The 23,385-nt window shown below is 37.2% G+C and overlaps 1 protein-coding gene across 3 annotated transcripts; it reads left to right on the top strand.

The window, feature by feature from the left end:
- Positions 1–2,100: 2,100 nt before the first annotated feature.
- Positions 2,101–23,037, top strand: LOC127663325 (sestrin-3-like). Of its 3 annotated transcripts, none has more exons than XM_052154850.1 (9): positions 2,101–2,266; positions 12,429–12,626; positions 14,158–14,340; positions 15,102–15,347; positions 15,593–15,698; positions 15,969–16,036; positions 16,344–16,510; positions 19,149–19,293; positions 20,488–23,037. In XM_052154850.1, exons 2-9 carry the CDS (start codon positions 12,432–12,434, stop codon positions 20,575–20,577), a joined length of 1,200 nt encoding a protein of 399 aa, XP_052010810.1. In that variant the 5' UTR covers positions 2,101–2,266; positions 12,429–12,431; the 3' UTR covers positions 20,578–23,037. The 3 variants fall into 3 exon arrangements, with proteins under 3 accessions (XP_052010810.1, XP_052010811.1, XP_052010812.1); XM_052154851.1 differs by having other exon boundaries at positions 12,392–12,626; XM_052154852.1 differs by having other exon boundaries at positions 2,120–2,142; positions 12,392–12,626.
- The last annotated feature ends 348 nt before the right edge of the window (positions 23,038–23,385 follow it).

Below are 23,385 nucleotides of genomic sequence, written 5' to 3'. Positions count from 1 at the left end.
GAATCATGACTCAATTATTTGGAGCGGTTTCTCACACAGCAAAACAGTATCGGGATATTTACGAATACAGCGCACAAACAGCGCTGGATACAATGGAACTGTACCAACATTCAACTGAAGCAAAGGACTGTATTTTTGTGAGATAACTTTGAGAAACTTCAGCCAATGCTGTATCACGTGAACAAGGGGCTGTTCAAAATGAATGTTTTTCATCCATTTTGTTTCAATCGTTTTCCATGTAAACATTCGCTAGATAGATGTCTTTTGACACGGCTTTACGTTTCACTTTGTCTTTAACATCTCTCATGGGAGCGCTGCATTTTTAGACGCTGTGTCAACAACGTCTTCAACTGATATAAACGCGTCTCGAGACTCCTTCGTTCTGCTCTATTCGTTGTGGTGCGTTTTGCTTTTGAGCGCGAAAATTCGTATCTGAACCACTGATCTATATATATAGATCAGTGGTCTGAACGGTTACTTGAAGAAATGCTTTCAAAGTCACAACAATTTAACGCTTTGGTGTTGTTTTGTGCAACAACAATAAAATAATCTCCATGGGGAGCATGCCCTCAGACCCCTAGATATAAGGCTTAAAATAACGTTTGACTTATGAATTTCAGGGGTCGGCATAGCAACCTATGGCATGTGTGCCAGCATTGGCACACGGAGGGGTTAGCACTGGCACGCCAGCAACGGCGAGAGAGGAGAAGACCAATTTATTTATATAAATTCCACTCCTGCATTCCAATCTACATCTTGATGTAATCCTTCCTCATGATCACACAGCGTGTTTTCATCAGCTGAATGGGAGACTAAAACCTATCATAGTGTGATGAGACTCGCGCTGCACGAGCTTTCTGCGCTTCTCTTTAGGTAAATTGCGTGAGTAAACGCGCCCGCTTTGCTTCGGTCAGGCTGCACGGATGACTTTTCGTGTTTCATTTGTTTCTTTTTGCTTTCAGAACAACACGTCATATAGTAAAGAAAACACCACTATTGATCCTTGAGGTTTCCAAACCCAGCTCTGCGTGATTTTGAAAAATGTATGACATAATATAAGAAACATTTAAGATTCCACATTTTTTGTGATCAGTAATCAAATAAGCAAATTTGTTACATTAACTGTAACTAATTTTGTAAAAAAGGACAGGTTTTCTTTTCTCATTAAAGCACTTCCAAAAGATGCTTTGTGAAAATTCATATGCAGGATTATATAATTTTTTATATATATTTTTTCCACTAAAGCTGTTATACTGATAACATAATTTGTAATGAAACTAAACGATTAAAATGAGAAACATTGACTCAAACGTCGAAAAACTTAAACTTTGAAAGCTGTTCTAGAGAAAGCCGTTTCTTTTCTTTTTTTTTTTTTTTTTTTTTTTGTTGTTGTTGTTGTTGCCATTTTTGACCTAATATTGACCTTAAGACATGCCAGTCTGTTGCATACTGTGGCAACTCAAAAACAAACACAATGTTAAGCTTCATTTAACGACCCAAATAGCTTTCAGATGTGTTTGATATAATGTTAAGTGGTTTTCTAGTACCAAATTAGCAATTTAGCATGAATACTCAAGGATAAGGTGATGGAGTGATGACTGCTGGAAATGAGGCCTATCTAGATTTTAGAATAAATTATATTTTTCAAATAGTGATGGTGCCGTTGTTAATAGCTATCAGTTATGTCCTGACTACACTTTGTGATCAGTTGAATGCCACTTTGGTGAATTAAAGTACCAATTTCCTCCCGAAACTGCAAAATATTTACATTATAACAAACTTTTTGCAGCCAGTGTATTTATTTGTGTTATTTTTTATTAAGACATGTAATATTGAAATACGTTTGTCAGGTTGCATTGCGTCATGGAAGTGGGCGGACTTCACGTGGTTAACAGACAGGTACTTTTCCACCAAATGACAGCGCTCATTGGCTCACATGTCGGACAAGCGCAGCCGTCTGAGAGAAGTCCACTCTGGAAGGTGATTGGCCATTGCTCCTCTCTTGGCTCCACCTCCCTCGCACTCTGATTGGACACGCTCAACTATGGATACGTCAGTCAACTGGTTTTTCACCCAGTGACACTGCAGCTGTGTGCCCGGACATGTACATCTCATAGCGGTTTGGCCTTTGTTAGCGAGTCGGTGAGTAGAACCAAGAAAGCCAGAGAGGAGCCGCATTCATGCCTTTACAGGGAGGAAAATAATTATCTGCACGAAAAACATGGATTATCGTTTCGGAACACAGTGCTAGTTTGTCCAAAACCAGGTAACAATTAACATTGAAGTGAAGAAATTATCTGTGCATCTTCTTTTCTCAGAGTAAACTGTAACCGTATCTAGACTGTTGAGCTCGCGAGGAAGTTTCAAAGTTGACGGCAAAATTCATCGAATTTATGTTGTTGAAACGGTCTAAAGAATATAGCTTTGTCACTGTTTTTGAATCCACTGTCAGCTTTTAATACATATTCAATTCTAGAGAGTTGCTCTTTGAAAGAAAAGACTCGTCGTCGCCATGAGTAATCGCCGTTGTTTTAAGCATACTTGAACGTCATAATTCAAATATATTTGCAGAAACTATAAATTTTAAGGTTCTCGAGTCGTTAATCGATCGATGTTGTTATTCTGGTCGCTACTTTTCAAACAATGGATTTTTGGCAAAAGCCAGTTCATTGCTCGTATTTATTTTGTCCTGACATCAAGTTCATTTTTGACAATAAAAAGTGATTAATACTCTTAATAAAAATAACTTAAGTATTCATTTAACTTGATTCAGACTTGAGGACTTCCAGCTTTAATGGGCTGTATTCATCAGTTGTAACGCAAACCAGTCTTTAACCCTAACGTGATTTGTACATCTTAATTCGCATTTTATGCAAAAAAAATCTGTGCAAAAACATTGCGTTTAAAACTAAGCTTAAGATAAGGTGTGTTAACCCATTGCCTGTGTATATTCTCAGATCCTACTACAACTGGGTTCAGAGGGCCATTATTTCACTTTGTCATATATTGCAACTAGCATAGTGTCCACAAATAAAGGTATGCATTTCAGCTTCATAGTTAATTAACACTGGAGTCTGGAATAATCTTGAAAGCCTTGTTTTGGTGCAGAGGGATCTGCAAAGCCATGGTTATGAATTGTATTTATAATTTCAAACCCTACATACCGACAACTCAAGTCTTTGCTTGTCTAATACACACTGGCATGTTGAAATGAAGTTTTGGGGGTCTGACACTATCTGTTACATCTGATAAACGTAATAGCCCTTTGTTAGATGAATCATGTGTTGTAGATGATCAATGCGTATGAATCAGTTTTATGTGTCGCATCGAAATAGGAACGTTTTCATTTAACTAATTGTAGTTTTTAATTGTTTGCTTTTACAATCTTGTCAAAGGATATATTTCTAAGCACTTAAATCTGTCCTGTTGAGGTATATTTCTCGGTTCATGTAGCGCGAGCACACAAAAGCCCCGTGATAGATGCAATACAATATATACAACTTTAAAAGAAGATTGGCCATTTATTAATCTTATTTTATGGTTGGCTACTTGGTCTCTAGTGTTTTTCTCTTTCACCCGTTTGTGTGTGATGTGATGCTGATTACTGCCAATCAAAGTTGTTTTTCTCTTCGATCGCCTGTCGTACCTTCATCAGCCTGAAGAGGCCGCTGTGGCGACAGTGTTGCTCCGCATTCAGGAGAACAAAAGAGGAACGTGTCATTTAGGCTAAACATTTCTCAGAAAATATGCTCTCGTTTGTCTGCCCACGAAAAATTCCCCGAGCTTGGACTTGGATGGTTATCATCACAAACACCTTCCCCTTTTTCCTTAGCAAACTTTAGTCCTTTTTTAAGAAAAACATTTCATAAAAATATCTAGAGGTAAGAAGTGATATGGTTTTTCAAAGCTCTCTAAATGTCTTTCTTCAGTTCTTAGATCAAGGCTGAGCACAGAAACCATGTTTTTGGATTCCTGACTTGACTTTAGGCATGTTGCTTTTGAATACCTTGTCAGAGCGTTGTGGCTGAATTAATCTGAGGGCATTGTAATCCAACATCAATCAGTTTGTCAAGTTTATGTACAGTGAGGTAGGGGAATATTTTTGGAAGGCTATCTGAATAACATTACCTTCTTGACATAAAAACAAATAAGACTTATAAGATGGTAGGCATGAGGCCTAAGTGATTCCACCACCAGATGATAGCTCAGACTCTCAGAATTAAAACTTTGCAAATATGCAAACTTTTCAATTTATGACAGTCTGTCTGTTTTCACCATTGTTTGACTATCCATTTGTGGCTTGGCGTGTTTATCTGTCTGTGTTTGCTGCCAGGCTTGTTTCAGTCCAACCCCCAGTGAGGTGCAGCTGGCTGTTTTGTTCTTCCAGGTTTGCAAGCTGAAATAATGTTTCCTTTGTTGAAAATGGGTTTGTGTAATGTGTCGGGACATTTGCACATGCCCAGGATAGACACCTCCAGGCCTTCTGAGAATGCAGATTGAATATCACGTCATGCTCTTATTCTGGACTCCGTCCCTAAACTGAAGCCCCCAGCTTCTCAGTGTTCCCCTCAAGTTTAGACTGTCCTCAAATGACAAAAGACTAATAGTTGGCTTATAGTTGTCTGTTTTTCTATGTCCACGGGTCTTTTGATTGGGTGTGTGATGACAGTGTTTTGTAATTCACTTGGGGGCCTTTTCCTCTTTTGGATATCAAAAAGAAAAGAATATTGTTTTTGAGCTTTTGGACCAGCTAGAAACTATGAAGTCATTCAAATCTCAATGCTAGAGATCATGCAAATGTGTGCAAATGCAAACACTGTTTTGTTTGTCCATGGAAAGGCACATCATTATACACTTTTGTTTTTTTATGTTTAGCATTAGGGCTGCAACTAACGATTATTTCGATAATTGACTAACAATTATTAGAATGATTATTCGACTATTCTTTGATTTATTGCAACGATTACTCATTAGCGCTTAATCGACTATCCATCTTGTGCCTCAACTTAATAGATTGTATCAAATGTGAATACAACAATAAAGGGGAAAAAAAATCAACTTTTAAAAATACCTCTAAATGACATTCACTGAATTACAAGGGAAAAATCTTATAATTTGTTACATTTACTGAAAAAAAAATCTTATTGTTATTAAGCATTTTTGTCTTGTTTTCCATTTCAAATGATCTAAAAATCATATAAGATATGATAGAAACATATGAGATTTTTAGATTTGCTTTCAGAGAACGTATCTTGAGTATAAGTGTATTTTTTCACTTGTTCATACTTCTGCCAGTGCAGTCTAGACAAAATATACTTCTATCTAAATTAATTATGTTGCTTCTCAGGTAAATGTATCTTGTTTTAAGGGTAGTTTGATATTTGTAAATATTAAATGAATATAAAAAAATATTTTCAACATTCTCTTAAAAAAAAATTTCTTATGCATTATAGCTCCTAAAGTAAATGTACGTATGGCGTTTTAGATATTTATATTGAAAAACAAACCAAAAAAGATAAATCAGTAACCAATTTAGTTTTTTATTGTATAATGGGCTAAGACAACTACACTCTCTCACCTTTTAGTTCACTTCAATCCATCGTTAACACACACAAACAAAAAAACTCTTCTTAACAGAGCTGCGTATCGTGGATTTGCTTCACAATATGATACACACACCGTGATACACACATTATGATTCACAAGCCATCATATTATAATTCAGCCGGTAGACGTTTGAAACTCTCTTGCTGTTTTTTTTCACACAACTCATTTAAGTGGCTCTGGCCGCACACGTCCTCAGTCAGGCGTTTATTAGCGTTGACTAATCATTTCAGCCTTATTTAGCGTCACCCACCGATGCTATGTAGCATAGTAACATCAATTTAGTAAATTTAATTCATTTTAGTCTGAAGTAATTATTATGGAGGCCAGAGATGCTGTCATTGTTTTAAAAAATGGGAATCATGATTGCCAAAATGCTGAAAGTGACATGTTTACCCAATATATGACCATTCAGCTGAACTTTTTGAGGGACTCGCCAAGAGGATATGAGACTGACTTCCTGTTTCGTGTTGACTGTTGGCAAAGACATGTCGGTGGATGTTGCGGGTGGTGATGAGGCCTCATGTATTGACATAACATTTCCCAGAGTTTCAAAATAACCATACGCTGCTGAAAATGACCACTGCCTGTGCTAGTGTTATGAACTTGTTTTCTACATCTTAAAACATACACTTAACTTACATCTTTTGTTCTTCACAGCTTTATTAAAAATATTTTTAATTTTTACATTTGCTTGTGTGTGTGTGTGTGTGTGTGTGTGTGTGTGTGTGTGTGTGTGTGTGTGTGTGTGTGTGTGTGTGTGTGTGTGTGTGTGTGTGTGTGTGTGTGTGTGTGTGTGTGTGTGTGTGTGTATTTATCACTTTGTGGGGACCAAATGTCCCCATAAGGATAGTAAAACCCGAAATTTTTGACCTTGTGGGGACATTTTGTTGGTCCCCATGAGGAAAGCAGCTTATAAATCATACTAAATTATGTTTTTTGAAAAGGTAAAAATGCAGAAGGTTTTCTGTGAGGGTTAGGTTTAGGGGTAGGGTTAGGTTTAGGGGATAGAATATAAAGTTTGTACAGTATAAAAACCATTATGTCTATGGAAAGTCCCCATAAAACATGGAAACACAACGTGTGTGTGTGTGTGTGTACGCATCTATCAGCCTCTCATATGACTTGCATTAGTCTCTAATTTCCCTTTAAAGTTTCATTAGTAGTTAATTGCAATGTTTTCTCTCTGTGCAGACTCTGAGATACAGACTCTCCTGTGATTCTCATGTTTTGTTCGAGCCTGTCTATACAGGCCACATGAACTTAATACTCTGTATTGTACCATGATTGGATGTTTAATTTTTCTGTGTCACTGCTGAGACTTTTGGGCATTGTTAACAGACTTGGAGACGTGATCTTTTTACAAGGGAAAGTGCACACATACTAGAGTCCCACTGGAGAATAAGGTTTGATCTGTTGTTTAAAGGGGTCATGACATGGGTTTTTTTATTGTATTATTATGTTCCCTTAGGTGCAATTATAGTATTAATATATTTTTTTTTAAGAAAAACTTTTAAAATCTAGTGATTTATGACCTTTTCCCACCCTGTTTCTCATCCTCTGATTCAAACAGTCTGTTTTGGGGGCGTTTTCCATTTAAGACTTCAGTGTTAACGCTCACTGTTATGATTGGCTAACGTCAGTGCCTATGTATCAATTATTGACGCCCCAGCCAGAACAATATGCAAGTAAACTAAGTAAAAACACTGTGATTATTCATAATGAATGAAATTGCGCTTTAAAAAGTAGTTTAAAGTTTAAAATAGATTACTTACAGTTTAGCGTCGTCGTTGTTCCCAGAATAGTCGGCACGGACTTATCTTTGAGCAACAGTTTTCTGGCAAAGCCAGCATCATATTGAGATTTGTTCTCAAAACAGTCATCCTTAAAATGTACAGAACAAACGCTTAAGTTAACACTGCCGTGACTGGGACGTCCGCAAAAAATAAACTGCATCCACTTTTCCCTGACGTCTGGATCTTTCGGCAGCTTATTCAGAGGTTTTGTTTGACCACAGCCAGGAACAGCACATCTGTGTGGCATCGTAATTTTCCTGTGCACAAGTAGTCTCTGTCAGAGCTCGCTGTCCATCGACTGAACACTTGTGAGGCGACGGCGATACTGAAATGAGCGTAGTTGTCTTGCGCTTAAAGCGTAGTTATCTTGTGCTGGAGGCGGTCATATGCAAACGCTGGTACGTCACTTCTAACCGTCACGTCACTTCTAACCATGAATCCAGAACGAGCTGTATTTTGAGCTTGATTAAATAAATGATTCGTTTAGAATGGGGAGGACGTCTTAAAATATTAAACTTGCAGGACGTTTTAATGATACAAAGACCTCTTATATACCAAAAGATCAAGGCAAATTTGGTTTCTCATGTCATGACCCCTTTAAAGACTGACCTAATCATCTTAGTACTGTTTAAATTGCCTATCCCTATGTGACTTTGATATATTAATACATGCTCTTGGCCCTTGGTTGACTATATTTTCACTTGAGTCTTCGAGCCTTCAGTATGGATGTTAATCAAAAGGAATTTACTTATTCCATTCAAAAGAATTTGTTTGAGAATTGTTTTAGGCTGGTCACGCTGTATGTTTCACACTGTAGACATAAAAGAACAGGCTCATAACAGTAATTTGTTTGGGAATCAGGCTATACTGGTCGTGCTGTATGTTTCATGCTGTAGATTCAAAAGAACCATTTCAAAAGGGTTATTCATTCTGGAATTAGACTACTGGTCAAGCTCTAGGTTTAGCGCTGCTGATTCTTTAGCGGTGTTTGGGGCTGGGTATTGATGCATATTTCCTGATTCTGATTCATGAGCTATCGATTCGTTTTCGATCCGGTATCGATGGGTATATTTCCATTACAAATTCCATTTTGCTTTCATATGAAACCAATTCTCTATAAGCTAATGCTGTTATTTATAAAGGGGTCTTCAAACCTTCTAGGTAACCCTCCTTGTTCTTGGTACAATTCGAAAATATACATTTTACTAATTATATTTTCAATAGTTTTTCATCATATTAGCTTTTGAAAAATGAACAAATTCAGTGAACATCAATAAATGTCATCTGTATATATTGATTGTTACATGTTTATTGTTGTATATTGATATGTTGAACATGTGCTTAATCGGTACTGTCTCCAAGACTACCGGCATCCGCCAGTGAGCGCATATTAACGAGAGAGGACTCGAATGGATTTACCTCATCTGTGATTAGAATTCAATGTTTTTTGGTTTAAATCAGCAAAAATTTCTTCAATATCTTATTCAATTTTCCAAAATGTAAGGTCACAAAAGTCGTGTGATACAAGAAGTCTTAATTATCATTTAAAGAGGTTTTAGATTTGGGACGGAAAAACAGGAATCTTGATATGACCTAATGTTATTATCAAACTTCAAAAGATTATGATTTAATTAAATAAATGCATGCGCTACATCCTTCAGAGTAAAAATGCAACATTATTGTATTTTTTCCAAGCACGGTGGGGCTTGTGAGTGTTTTAAGCTGTTGCAGAGCAGTTTGCTTTATTAGGCCGTATCGGAAATTTATGACAAGCGATTTATTAATGATCAGCTGTTGATAATGGTGATATAGTGTTGATTTAAATATGACAATGTTTATTTATAAATAGTTTATATTGCAATATGTTGTAGAATATTGTTGGAGTTAACATTTCTGCATTATGGCAGAACCGAAAAGGAACCGAAACGTTTGCCATTTTCTAGTAAATCTGTGGTTTTATCTCGCATTGAGTGTTGTTGTTTTGTTCCATTTATTATAGTGTGCGGGCCTTATTTTGTATTTATTGCCTATTCACACAGCGTTCAGCACCAGCCTGACATGGATCTTTTTTCCTTGATAGAAGAAAATGTGTGGGTCTTTCATCAAATAGTTATTGTCAGTATCACATTGCCTTTTAAAACCAGACAAACAAACCACTGTCTGCACCTCAGTGTATCGACAAAGTTCATGTTAAACTCCACTCCATGCTCCATTTTGTTGAGAAATTGTACATTTAATGGATATGCCTGTTAAATGCGGTTAAGTAACAAATATTTGCAGAAGGTTTATGCACTTTTATGCAAGCCTTATTGAAGAACCTGTCAGAAGGGAAGTTTATGGAATGGTGGTGGTTCTTTATCTATACAGCTGCTATCTCAGCTGTCCTGCAGAACTATTTATAACCCTCTCCTTTCTGTCAGCCACTGTATGAAGAGCAGGGCCAATCGGATGGCCTGCACAGAATGCTGGCAGATTTTTATTTTTCTCCAACAATCAGCTGAGAAAATACGAAGAACGTATTCCGATTCTGTGTGGGCCTACCAATCAGTTAATTGTCATTTACTCAGCAATACCACTCAATGTTTTAGTTAAGTCTGTCCCTAAGAACTTTGAATATGCATTTTAATGAAGGTGAGTTCTTTTACACTTTATTCTTTGATTTGAGTCCTAGTCCTCCAGCCACTGGGGGTTGCATCAGGAAGGGCATCCGGCGTAAAACCTGTGCCAAGACAAATATGTGGATCGTAGATGGTCCGCTGCGGCAACCCCCCTTAATGAGAGCAGCCAAAGGAAGAATAAGATGAAGAATTTGATTTAAGTCCTGTGATATAATATGGAACCTTGAAGAATGGGACTCCTGTAGTGGCACTAATTTTAGCTGTAGGATACCAGTGACTATTTTGCTTGAGGTGGAGCACTTGTATTAAAATTAATGGAATAAATTGGAACACCATATGGCTAATGTAGAAAAGGAAGTCCCATCTTACAGGTAAAAGAGCCAACCACCTTTAGATACAGATGTTTCCTGTCAGTCAACTCGAGAATGTGAATGCGTACGAGCTGGTCCAGTGTGAACAATATAGTGTTTAAGTGTGATCTGAACTAAAGAAGAACAATTTTAAGATATATTTTACTGCTGATCTGATATATGTTCTTTTGATCATAATTTTGACCACCATTTTGGAGATGTCAATTTTCCCCCTTTCAAGTAGATAGGTGCTGTACTTTCATGCCACTTGTATCCATAGAAAAATCTGCCCAAGATCATTTCCAAGATGGTCCCCAAGTGGACTGACTTGCCTTGAAAGAGTCTAGATATAGTATAGATATAGTGGGCAACGCATCATACCCTGGGGGCGTGTGGGGGGGAAATGGATTCCTCATCGCAGTTATTCATTACTGAGAGAAATATGGGGAGTAGGGAACTACTCTTCGGCCACTTGAAAGCAAGCTACATATTATCTGCAAATAGCAACAAGCGTTCCCTTTCTTTGTCATCTTAGTTGTCACTTAGCTAATTATCTCTTATAGTGTTGTCTAAGTTTTATAAAACAGTTTGGAAAAATTAGCAGAACTGTCACAACTTTCCTTTTATCTTGCTGAATTGAACAGAATGATTGTCATGCAAATGAGCGATTATGATTGAGGTGTTCCCGTGTTTCGCTACCACTTTTCTGATGCATGTTTTACACAATGGGAAACCATCACTCCGTCTGCATTTTTATGGAACCCAAAATACTTCCACACTCCTGGCTTAATCCTATGTGACAGGGCGTAGGGCGGGGCCAGGTTGTGATTCTACACACCCGGTCCCTTATCAGGCTAATCAAGCCTCCGTGAGGGATAATAGCCGACTGCGGATGGCGGTGCGACAGAGAGAGAGAGCGTTTATGGGCAGCTGTCCGACATATGTGTGTGTGTTTGTGTCTATCTTTAAGTTCTTAATTAAATATTATTTATATTGTCAAGCCGGTTCTTGCTGCCTCCTTTCCATTAATCCCTTTACACCCTATTAGAAGGCGAATAAAGGGTAGGCTGCGTTCCTCTTTCAGCCATGCTTCTAGTCCAGGCTGGTTTGTTTACATCAGGGTGCGCATACAGTGATGTAAATCGATTCATTGATGAAATAAAAACTACTGTGCGATCAGAAAAAAATTGCCAAAAAAAAATAATTTGGCTAAAAGGTTATCTAGGATTTTCAACAGTATTTGAAGGGCCCATAATAACAATATTGTGCATGTTAATTATCTTGATTTACCATATAACCAAATAAAGTTACATGCCTATCTCAAGGGATTCATCTCAAGGCTGATAAAACGAGGGATTCAGAAATGGTATTTGCCACATTCACACCTTTCCACAAGGTGTCTAATAGTCTAAAATAGACTCCTTTTGCTAAATGAGGACGATTTATTGACAACCCCCAAGCTGAAGCTGTGATCCTATTACACTGGGATTGTGGTTGCTGTTTCCATAAGTGGGATGTATTTGAAGCATCTTGAGGTGTGGAAGTGGGAGATTCAGGTCGACAGACTCTTGTCTAGTTAGTATACTTAAGGAGGTCAAACTGGTAGTGATCTTTGCATGGAATGACTATTACTGGCCCATGGCAGAGGCCGTATTTGTTTGTAACCTTTTTTTTTCTCTTTGTTGGGAAACTAGTTGAAGAATGCTGCAAACACTAGTGTGTCTGTTATTTGAAGGTGGCTACTTTGAGATTCACAGACACTATCAAACAAGAGGCAGGAGTGTTTCTATAATGCACTTATTTGCAACTGCCGCAGAACAGATTCTGGGAAAATATAGCACTATAGAAAATATGTCACTGAGTATTGTGTTGTTCATTTTAAATCATAATTATAAAATTGCAGGGTAGTGAAAGGACAGAAATATGCATCAAAGAAATAAAAATAAATAAAAAATAGATTCTATAAAGATATTTTTGGTGTGGTTTATTGATTTGTTTGCCATTCTTATCTCCTTTTTAAAAGGAAACGATAATTTCTCAGCACACTGTCCTCCTGACAGGTGATGGTGAACTCTGAGAAAGAACGTGCTTCCCTGTTGTGTATGAAGGCTCTGGCCAGCAGGGGGCGTCTGGACACAGTGTTTCAACAGATGGCCTCTCACCCACAGTACCTGGAGAGTTTCCTGCGCACCCAGCACTACATCCTCTACATGGATGGCCCATTGCCCCTGAACTACCGGCACTACATTGCCATCATGGTAGGAATAGACCGGTCCTATTTACATGTGAACTACAGTCAATCACAGGCCTAAATAATATCTAAATGTTATTTTTATTTGATGAAGCCTATAAGTGGGGGGTGGGGAGGGGGGGATTGGGTACTACCACCCGTGGAGTCATGAGTTCTAATCCAGGGTGTCTAAGCTGGACATATTGGAGGGCTCGTCCCTTTTAACCCTCCAAGGTCTAAGGGGTCTTAAGTCCGCCTGGCATTATTTTGATATTTTGGCTTCTTGAATGGTCAATTTTCATAGCAGAGTGAAGAGAGTCATATTTCTGGATTCTATAGATTCTCATCTACAATGTGTATGCATTGTAAATACACTTCTTGAGAAATTTTACATGTTCTGATGTGATATATCACCAAAAAATACAAAGCGGATATTCAATTTTGTTGTTTTTATTATATAAAAAATATTAAACATAAATGAATAATGAATTTTACAACAAATATTTATTCCTCAAAGGCTTTAGAACAACTTCAAAAGAAATTGGGTGAAAAAATATAAAGAAACAAAACAACTATTTACATTTCTGTGACTATAGTCACCATAAGTTTTTTTTTTTGGTTGAAAAACATAAGAAAATATAATAGGGAAAAAACCGTTCATGTGAATGAAATAAGAAGCTGTATAAATGGAGTAATATCCAAAAACACCACAAGATGGAACTGTTGCACCACTGATTGATGTGCTTTTCATCAGTCATTCTCTGCCACACTTGGCTGAAAGGAATTTCACACCCCTCCCCCCTTTTACTCCAATGACATCTGACCATGTCATTCTTTGCTTTTGGTCTGTGATTGGTACACACACACACACACAGCTCTGTGATTGGTTCACACACACACAGGTCTTTGATTGGTTTACACACACCAACAGCGTTTTATATCATTAGATAAAATAAAGTACAATGTCTTTGTTTTGCGGTAAAATCTATAATAATAATGCTATAGATTTGCACTAAAATACGGAAGGCTTATCATTCGCGGAAGTCAACACAGTCTATGCAGACGAATGTCAGCTTTTTCATAAAAAACAACAAAAAAAAAGTAAGTTAATACCTTGATCCATTCCGAAGTTATTAATAGATATGTCAGAGGTGCGCACTTTGACGCTCTGGATCGTCAGTCGACTTAGAAGGGTTAAAATATTTTTTAAATGTAACCATGATTTGCTACTTGCTATTGCTAGTCAGATATGGGTGGTATAAGATAGAGTGAGAGAACTCTTGATTTGACTTGAGTCTCATTCTAGAGAGCATGTTATTGGTCAGATAACTAATGAAATGTGAGTCATCAATTTTTTTGGCTCTTTTCTGGAGGAGACAAAATTTTAAATGTGTATATCTGCTGAAGTTAATTTTGTCAAACCTAAGGTGTATAGCTGAATAGAGGTGACCTCGAAGCTAACCAAAATTGATTAAAAGCCACATATTTTGATTTAAGATGCTTGAATGGGTGCACGTAATGTCCTCCGGTAGTTGAGATTTAGTTTGTTTGTGTTTCAGGCAACGGCACGACATCAATGTAGATACTTGGTTTCTCTGCACTCGGCTCAGTTCCTGCGTGTGGGTGGAGACCCCTCATGGCTTCAAGGGCTGGAGGCCGTGCCCCCACGTCTACGTCGCCTTGACCACATCAACAAGGTCCTGGCCCATCAACCTTGGCTCACGGCACGCTCACACATACAGGTACAAGATATAAGAGAACTACATTTATCCTCTCTCTCAGTTGATGGTCATCTGTTTTCTAATCAGATACTTTGTTTACTACAGCTCGTATTGAAATAACAGTATCTGTATTTACAAATGCGTATTTGCAAGTATGCTCGCACACATAGGGAATACAATTTTGGTAGGGGGGGCCTGGGTATCTCGGCGAGTAATGATGCTGACTACCATCCATGGAGTCGCGATTTTGAATCCAGGGCTTGCTGAATGACTTCAGCCAGGTCTCCTAAGCAACCTATTTGAGAGCCTTTGAGTTCCTACGCCACCACAAGGACTTAGAGCGCATTGGGATTTCGCCATTCCAAATAAAAAAAAAAAAAAGGAATTTCATTTTGGTAATAGAAGCTTCCAGTAGTTATTGAGGCACAAAAGCTAGACACAGAATTATGAAATAAAATAAATATAAATTACATACGTACTCAAACATTATACATGAATTAGAAGAGAACAAACATAATACAATGACCACAATTGTAATATATGATGTTAGGTTTATTTGCACTAGTTAGTACTTGTTTGTGTTTGTACAAGAAGCACTTGTTTGTGTTTGTACAAGAAGCACTTGTTTATCTAGCAGATCATGTTATAAAATGCATGCCTGCCATCTGTTGATTTCTACGGTTCTCATGTGTTGGAGCTAATGCACTTTTTTTTTTTAAATGCCTTGAATATAAATGAATTGTTGTAATGTTGCACAGATCCAGATCTTTCGTGTGTTTCAGGCTCTGCTCAAGACGGGAGAGCATTGCTTGTCCATGGCCGAGCTGGTTCAGGCAGTTGTTCTGCTGGCCCACTGTCACTCCCTTTGTAGTTTCATTTTTGGTTCTGGTTTTGACTTGGACAGCACTCCCTCTCCCAGAGACCCTCACAGCATGACCCCTGGCTACTGCCTCTGTGATGCTGCTAATGGCAACACAGCCTTATTATCAGCCCCTGCTGGACCCACAGAGAAAACACCACGGCGAAGGGTAGGGATGGTCACTCACCTGGCAGATTTGGTTGTCAAATGTTTTTGACTCTTGAATAGGCCAGTTACATTTGCTTTTAAAATCTGATTTGAAAGCAAATGGGGGCATAATTTAATTTGCGTGAATGCATTCATATAATATTTTGGTTAAATTAATCATACCAAATGAACTCATTAAATTTACTGCCCTAGATTAAATATACATGGTTGCTTTTTAATGGTGCACCATTATTATTTTTTTCAAAGTCACTAGACTCCAGCTGTGAGCTCTCATGCCATCGAGAACAAAAACAGAAAACACGGGAGGAACGAAGAGGAAATAGACTCCATTCACAGACACTCCTACATGCAGGTGTGACAGAGTACATACGTTTTTAAGCCAGTGTCATGTAACATTGCCAATGTTGTTGTAAACAGGAAATGTAATTTTGGATTGGGATAAATGTCCAGAGTTATTTTTACCCAAGCATCTTTTCTATGGTAAACATCTCTCCCTTGTGGAAACTTACTGGCATTCCTTCGTAACAACACTATTTCTTGAATGTAACCCCATATTAGATATGATGGAGGAGGAGGAGGAGGAGGAGGATGTACTATGCTGACCCCTCCCGTTTCGTCACAGATCCGGAATTTGGCTACCAAGAATTTGCCAGACGGGAGGAGGACCATTTCCAAGTATTCCGGGTGCAGGTGGGGACTGCCACTCTGCATTGGGTGTCACCTACCAAATGCAGTAGGGAAGAGGTCACTAAGGGTTAGAATTATGGCTCACACCCTCCCTTAAGACTGTCAGCACTTGACTTTACACTTGAAACCTTAAAAGGATGCTTTGTTTTGCTGGCATGTCATCTCAAATGTCCATATAATTCAAGTGGCCTCTTTGTAAGATTTAATTTGAATAGAAATCTTATGTCCCTCCTATAGTTTAAAATCCCCAAAACAGTTTGGTTATGTTGGAGTTACGAACAGTGTTTTTCTTGTTGTTTTACATGTGCAGGACTATTCGTGGGAGGATCACGGCTTCTCCCTGGTGAACAGGCTCTACTCTGAAATAGGGCACTTGCTAGACGAGCGCTTTCGCAATGTGGCCTCCCTCCCTTTCCCCCACAGCCCTGATCTCAAACGAGCCATCTGGAACTACATTCATTGTTTTTACGGAATAAGGTACCATAAGCTTGCTCTAGTTCCCTGATTCACTCTTTGGTGTTTAAATCAGTTTATACACTTTAGGGGCGGGGGACACCCAAACACCTTATGTGCTTGTTGAACACAAGACTGCTATTACATCATCCACTCTTCTGGAAAGGATTTCCACTTAATGTTGGAATATAGCTTTATGGATTTGCTTGCATTCAGATAACCATGTTTATTGTGCACTTCAAATACCAATCAAATTTGAATGCCCAAATAAGGGAATTTTAAGCATATATATTAGGCTAAATGTCGTCAACGGCACATTTGTGTGTCATTCAGTTGATCTCCGAGTGTCACTGAGCTGCACCGCGGATGTCAAGCAGCAGATTCTGTCCGGAAGAGCACATGATGCACACGCCATAAACAGATTCGTGCCAAACTCCTGTGAAAATATAAAGGAACAAATATAAACGTTGATAGTAAATGCAAAGCGCTCCAGCTTCACTTTAAACGATCGTGTAATAGCAACATTTCCTGGTCATTGTGAGATCATACATGCAGTGTAAGTGACACCGAGGAGGAGACACACGCTTACTCGACTTTTCTGTGGAGTAATGAAATTATGAAACAAAATCTCAAAGGTTTTGATTCATGAGAAATAAGGGCTTGTTTAATCAAAGAGCATTAAAAAACAAAAAGTGTGAAAGTGACAAAATTAGGACAGAAATATTTACTATTGCATAATATGTATGTATGTATGTATGTATGTAATGTAATGTAATGTAATATAGGAGTTCCAAAACAACAATGATAATTTAAATTTGACCAAAAAATACATATTTTAAGTATTTACAAATATTTTAATATTTAAAACACATTTTTTTTCATGCAATATAATGCATTTTTAAAGCCTTTAAGGAAAATCAAATCAATATTTTTTATTTTATTTCTATATTTGAAGTTACAATTAATCGTGAAAGCCTTAAAAGAGACAATCATCATAATCGCAATTATTTGTTTGACAAATAATCGTCAGCCAAATATCACATTCATGACAGCCCTAAACAAGGACCTCAATTTGTGCTCAGTGCATTGTAATGCTGGAACAGAAATGGGCTCACCCCAAACTGTTGCTGCAAATTTGGAAATACACAATTCTTTAGAATGCTGTAGCATTTAGATTTGTCTTAACTGGAATGAATGGAAAAACCAAACATATTATTTAAAATGGGGTGTCCACAAACTTTTGGCCATATAGTGTATCTGGTTGGTGGAAAGTGTCATGCAGCCAATGTCAATGAAATATAAAGTTTGATTTAATAGTTTATTTTATGCCCAGCTTTGAATGCCTGGGATGCTTATCATTCGTATAGTTCTAAACAATTCCCAGCTTCTTGCATGGTAATTTATTTTTGTCTAATATGGATATGCTTTTAGATACTAATTGGTAGGGCTGTGTGATTATAAAAATATACAGTATATCGTGGTGGTGAAATAAAGTGTAATTCGATATAGATTTTACTATATTGCGATACATAAATATTCATGTGTGTAGCATGTGCATATTTGAAGCCCTGCCCATTGATAAATAAGACAGAGAATTTAAGAAACCTGGACAGGATTTTTCCGGCAGTGAAAATTTTCTAACATTCAATGACATTTATCATGCAATCCAGCGCTTAATGTGCTTTTCATTTTCTCAAGTGCATCTGTGTTAAACGTGAGTATTGCGTGCGCTAGCTCTAGAGCATGCAAGTGTCCAGCAAGTTTCCTGATATTTGTGCTCCAGAGACAGGAGAGCGCAAAGCGGGATCGTTCGCGCTACTCAATCTGGCTTCTCCCGATATCGCGGCACAGACCACAAAACTTATGTGAACCATTTGAGTTCTTCTGAATTTTTTTACATTAAAGCAATATGGACAAAGTGAAACATCTTAACCGGCTAGACAGCCCAACATGCACATAATCACCCTTACTAAATTCTGCTCAATGATGTTTGGTATTGGGAAACAATGGTCATGTTTGCCTACATATATTCATATATTTTCTATAGCCAAATTAATAGTTTATTTTTTTACTTATGTATTTTCTTTGTTGCATTGTTTGGAGAGCATATTGAGTTTCTTGAGGAAAGTTTATAATAACGATAATAAATATAGGTCAACAACATCTCAGACTAGCATGATTTGAAATTTAGCATAAGGGTAAGGTTGATTTTAAAGCCTCATTCCTGTTTGTCAAGTTCCAAATAAAAGAGTTTTCATTTATAAAGTATTTAATTTACTGACTGGATTATCCAACAAAAGGCTTAACAATATGGTTATATAATATATAAGCCGTATTGACTTTGCAGGAAAAAAAATTAATATATATATATATATATATATTATTATTATTATATATTTACATTACTGTGATTATATATTGTTATCGTGGTATAAGATTTTGGTCAAATCGCCCATCCCTACTAATTGGAGTGTAGCCCCATTTAACACATTTTACCATGGTTAAATCCATCCCTCAAAATCAGTGCAGAAAATGCTGAAAAAAAACAACACCAATTCTGTCAGTCCCTGTACATAACACACTCTGATATTCATTTTCCTTGGATTTGCTGAAAAAGTGAGAAATCACAATAAATAACTAACATAAACTTGTTTGTCCTCAGATACGATGATTATGATTATGGCGAAGTTAACCGTTTACTGGAGCGTGGGCTGAAACTTTACATAAAAGCTGTGGCCTGCTACCCTGACTCCTCCAAGACCCCTCTATGCCCACTGACCTGGAGCCCTGTCAAAGCTTCAGAGAAGGTGGCTGTCTTTATTATTTTGCTTTCCCATAAAAATGTGTCCTGTTACATGTTCTAGTGTAATCTACTTAGTTTTTATTTTTGAGTGAATTATCCCTTTGTCATCATTTTGTCACCATTATTTTGTTCCAAATCTGTATGACTAATTAGTCCGTGGAAAGAGGTTTTTTTTGTTTGTTTATTTGTTCTTTTTTATTTATTTATTTTATCCCATTTTCTCCCCAATTTGGAATGCCCAATTCCCACTGCGTAGTAGGTCCTCATGGTGGTGCTTGGAATTCTGAGACTGTCAATCTGCACAGCTTATCACGTGGCTCGTCATGCACGACGCCACAGAGACTTCCAGCATCTGGAGTCTCATGCTAATCTCCGCTATCCACAGCCAACTTACCACGTGCCCCATTGAGAGTGAGAAGCACTAATAGCACTAATAGCGACCACCAACAAACAAGAAATGTGATTGCATATTTCATTCATTAATTTATTATTTTATAAAATTTCAGTTATTACAAAAAAAATTAATGGATCTCTAATATATGACGTAACTGTAGCATTTACAGAGACAATTTTGACTGTTGTGTAGTCTAATGTTGTTCTTCAGGCTTGAGACTTTAACAGTTCTTATTTCATTACTAGAAGGACATTCATCAGTAGTTGGACTTTCATCAGAAAAAGATTAGTACTGGATTATACCATAAGCAAGCACTGTATGTTTCACGCTGTAGATTCAAAACCGCTGGCTCATAAGAATAATTTATTTGGGAAGCAAAATACATTGGTGGTGCTGTATGTTTATGCTCTAGACTCAGTAGATAGCAGCGCTGCTGCTGAAATGCGCCGCTTGACGCATTGTCAGAGTATTTTTGTGCTGTGTTCCCACTGCATCGGTGGAAAATTGCAGATATGGGAATCGTTAACGGAACCAAAATTGTACAATTACAGTGTTTATTAAAGATATTCCGAACAAGTACTGGTTCTCGGGACCCAACACTACCATGGTCACTTTCACCTTTCATTTAACAACTTAGACATTCTACTATTACATATTTTGTGTTGCATCAAAGAAAGTTATACAGGTGTGGACATAGAGGTCAGTCAATTATGACAGGGTTTTAATTTTTGGGTGACCTATTTATTAAAATGGATGATATTTCATAATATTGTTAATGGAAATCTTTCTATTTCTAACTCTTAGGTCCATTTAAATTTGTTGGTGATGGAGGCACGTCTGCAGGCTGAGCTACTGTATGCACTCCGAGCCATCACCCAATACATGATCGCATAGGACACAGGTGTTCAACGCCACAGAAAAGGAGTGTACACAGTCACATGGTACAATGGAGGTAGAGAGGAAAATCACTGACAGCACAGAAATACAAGGAGAGACTATGCTATATCTGTCTCTCCATCACTGTATTTTGAGTTCACTGGTGTGACTTTAGGTACTGCTGTGAAGCATTTCTTTGCCAAAGCTGAAACTTTAGGAAGAAGGGAGCAGAGAACGAGCTCACCTCTACTGTCAATTTGCATGTCTTTCTCCTACTTCTTTTGTTTCTATAGTTGTCCTTTTGTTGAGTGTACTTTTCTTTTTCTACCTGTCCTTTTTTAGTATTTTTGTCCGAGATGGTTGATGTGCAATTATTTTATTCAGTTGCTATTAATATTTTCCTATTTTGTTTTTGTATTTTGCTGTTGCTGTTCAATTGAATGACTTGTGAGAGAGAAGTTTCCAACTGAAAGTTTCCAAAGTATCAAATTTGGGAGTTTTTTTTTTAAAAGGTCTAAGCCAATTTGAGTCACTGTTTACAGAGAATGAGTGCGTGGACAAATGCAATTGCTTAACATGGCTTCCAGAGTCTTCATTTGAATGTTCAATGGTGAGATCAGAGCAACATTTAACAAAGGGTAGGAAAGGTTAAATGGCTGTTACTTACTTTTTAAATAGCACTTTTAAGACAGTATCTATATATCAATAAGCTTCAGGCTGTGGCTTCGTGTAGTTCACAGCAAGTAGTCCAAGTACTGTGTTTCACTCGTTCATATTGATTCGCGTTCGTATTTACCAGAATCTTCCACACGCTTTGAGCCTGTAAATGGGAGCTATAAAGATTGATGTGGGTACATTTTATAGGATCCATAACAACTGGTCTAATCATTCAGCAGCAAGAAAGCAAGAATTACAATGTGAAGAACTACATTTAAAAGATGCAAAACAATGAAATGGATTGCATTTTCTAAATGACTTTATATAGTAAATTTGCTTTGTTGTAGTGTTTTCAGTGTTTCTGTTTTTCGATAATCTGTTTTACTTGCTCTATACGGACTGTCGAAAGGAACACAGTAAGTAATAATTGAAGTTCCATACAATGTCTTATAGTTTGGTATATGTAGCATACATGGTAAACAGTTTAATCTAAATCTAAAAGTCTTTAATTTATGATAGACCGTAAGTAATTATCCCACTGAATGGTTTAGTTGAAGGACCAGAGATCAGTGAGAAGCACTTATAAATATGCTGGCAAGTCCAGTGTTTATATAAAGGGTACATTTATTGACCTTTATTCATAAGAAAAGATTCAGCCACAATTGGAGCTTGTTTAAAAAAAATACCATGTAAAAATATAGTAAAATAAACATGAAAAAATGAAGTCACCTTATGAAATATGTGAGGAGTAGGGAGAAAAGAATAAGCTTATACAAATATTTAATGATGACATGCTAGTGTACATCAAATAAAGGACTTCTATTCTGACAAAACTACAGAACAAAGATGTTTTGTCAACTCTGTCTTTCTAAGGTGAAAAGGTCTATCCTTCCTATTACTGACATGCGCACATTTTACCTGCACTGAATCTTTTGCACCACCACTGTGGTGGGGCATTGCCCCCTTACAGTTGTCATTTTGGGACAAATGGCTTGGAGAGGCATTGATGCCATGAATATATCAAATGCTCAGTTTTGTGGGAAAGGCCAATTTCCTGTACTTTTTTAAAGTCATGGTGGTGTAGTTACGTAAGTACAGTTGACAAAACGGCTTGTGCACCACCTATGTTTTTTGTGTTTTAAAATGTTGCATTATTACTTTTTTTTTTTTTTTTCTCTCTCTGTTCATGTTTCTTTTTGAGAAAAGGAGATGTTGATGTTTGATCCCATTATTTTGCTGGAGTAGCATTCTAATAGTCCACAAATATTATATTGTTGGGCAATTGGAAGCAAGTTATGTAAACAGCAGAATTGTGTACAGAACGTGAGTTATCATACAGGAGCAGCATTCTGTACTAGAGTATGGTGCCTTTTGATTACTGATGAGTCCTATTTCATCAGTGTGTCTAAACTGGACTGTAGTCTAAGAACTAAGCCTCATGCTACTACATTAACTGTAATTTACACTGGGAATGGAAGAGGAGCCAGTCAATATCATTTGATCAACAGTAATAACACACAGGACTAACAAACTGCCCTGTGGAGAGATTTTTCTAGAGCAGGATAGGACTGCAGAATGGCCATTCTACCTTAAGCAGGACTGAAGGTCCTAAATTCTTCAATGGCAATCTGTGGAGACCTCATGGTCCCCACCACCTCAGCTGGAAGATGTTAAGGACAGTGTCTCAGCATGCATGGCTATTGCCAACATGTCTATTTACCACGTAAATGTAGGAATTATAAAAATTAAATGGAAAAATGAAGCAAAAAAAGTTCTGAAATGTGAAAGCTTTTTTTTTTTCTATAAAGATATGCAATATCATTGGTGTGTCTTGTGTTTAAGTTTTAAGTTCTAGTAACTATATTTGAAAAGAAAATATGCTTTTAATTGTATAGTTTTGGTAAATATAGGTCATGGTTCAAATGAATTCCTCAATGAAAGGTTTTTTTTTTTTTTTTTTTGTCAAATTTGATTATTTGAAATCAAATCACTGGGATGATTTTGGTGTAATGTTTTAAACGTGGTGTTTGAGACTACAGGTGCAGTCATGCCATCTAGTGGTTGATCTAAATGTTCTATTAGGGAAAATCAGACTTCCTTTTTTTTTTTTTACAGTAGACTAATGGAATAAAATTAATTTTATTATGATTATATAAATAAATATTAATA

Source organism: Xyrauchen texanus, chromosome 23 (assembly GCF_025860055.1).
Source record: "Xyrauchen texanus isolate HMW12.3.18 chromosome 23, RBS_HiC_50CHRs, whole genome shotgun sequence".
Lineage (NCBI taxonomy): Eukaryota > Metazoa > Chordata > Actinopteri > Cypriniformes > Catostomidae > Xyrauchen > Xyrauchen texanus.
Note: the sequence above shows the minus strand (reverse complement) of the source record. Positions and strands in the feature narration are given on the sequence as shown.

Coding starts and splice junctions, on each gene's coding strand:
- LOC127663325 (XM_052154850.1), top strand. CDS start 12,432: ATGGTGAACTCTGAGAAAGAACGTGCTTCCCTGTTGTGTATGAAGGCT. Junction 15,348..15,592: donor AGAAAACACCACGGCGAAGG/GTAGGGATGGTC, acceptor TTTTTTTCAAAG/TCACTAGACTCCAGCTGTGA. Junction 16,037..16,343: donor TCCAAGTATTCCGGGTGCAG/GTGGGGACTGCC, acceptor TTACATGTGCAG/GACTATTCGTGGGAGGATCA.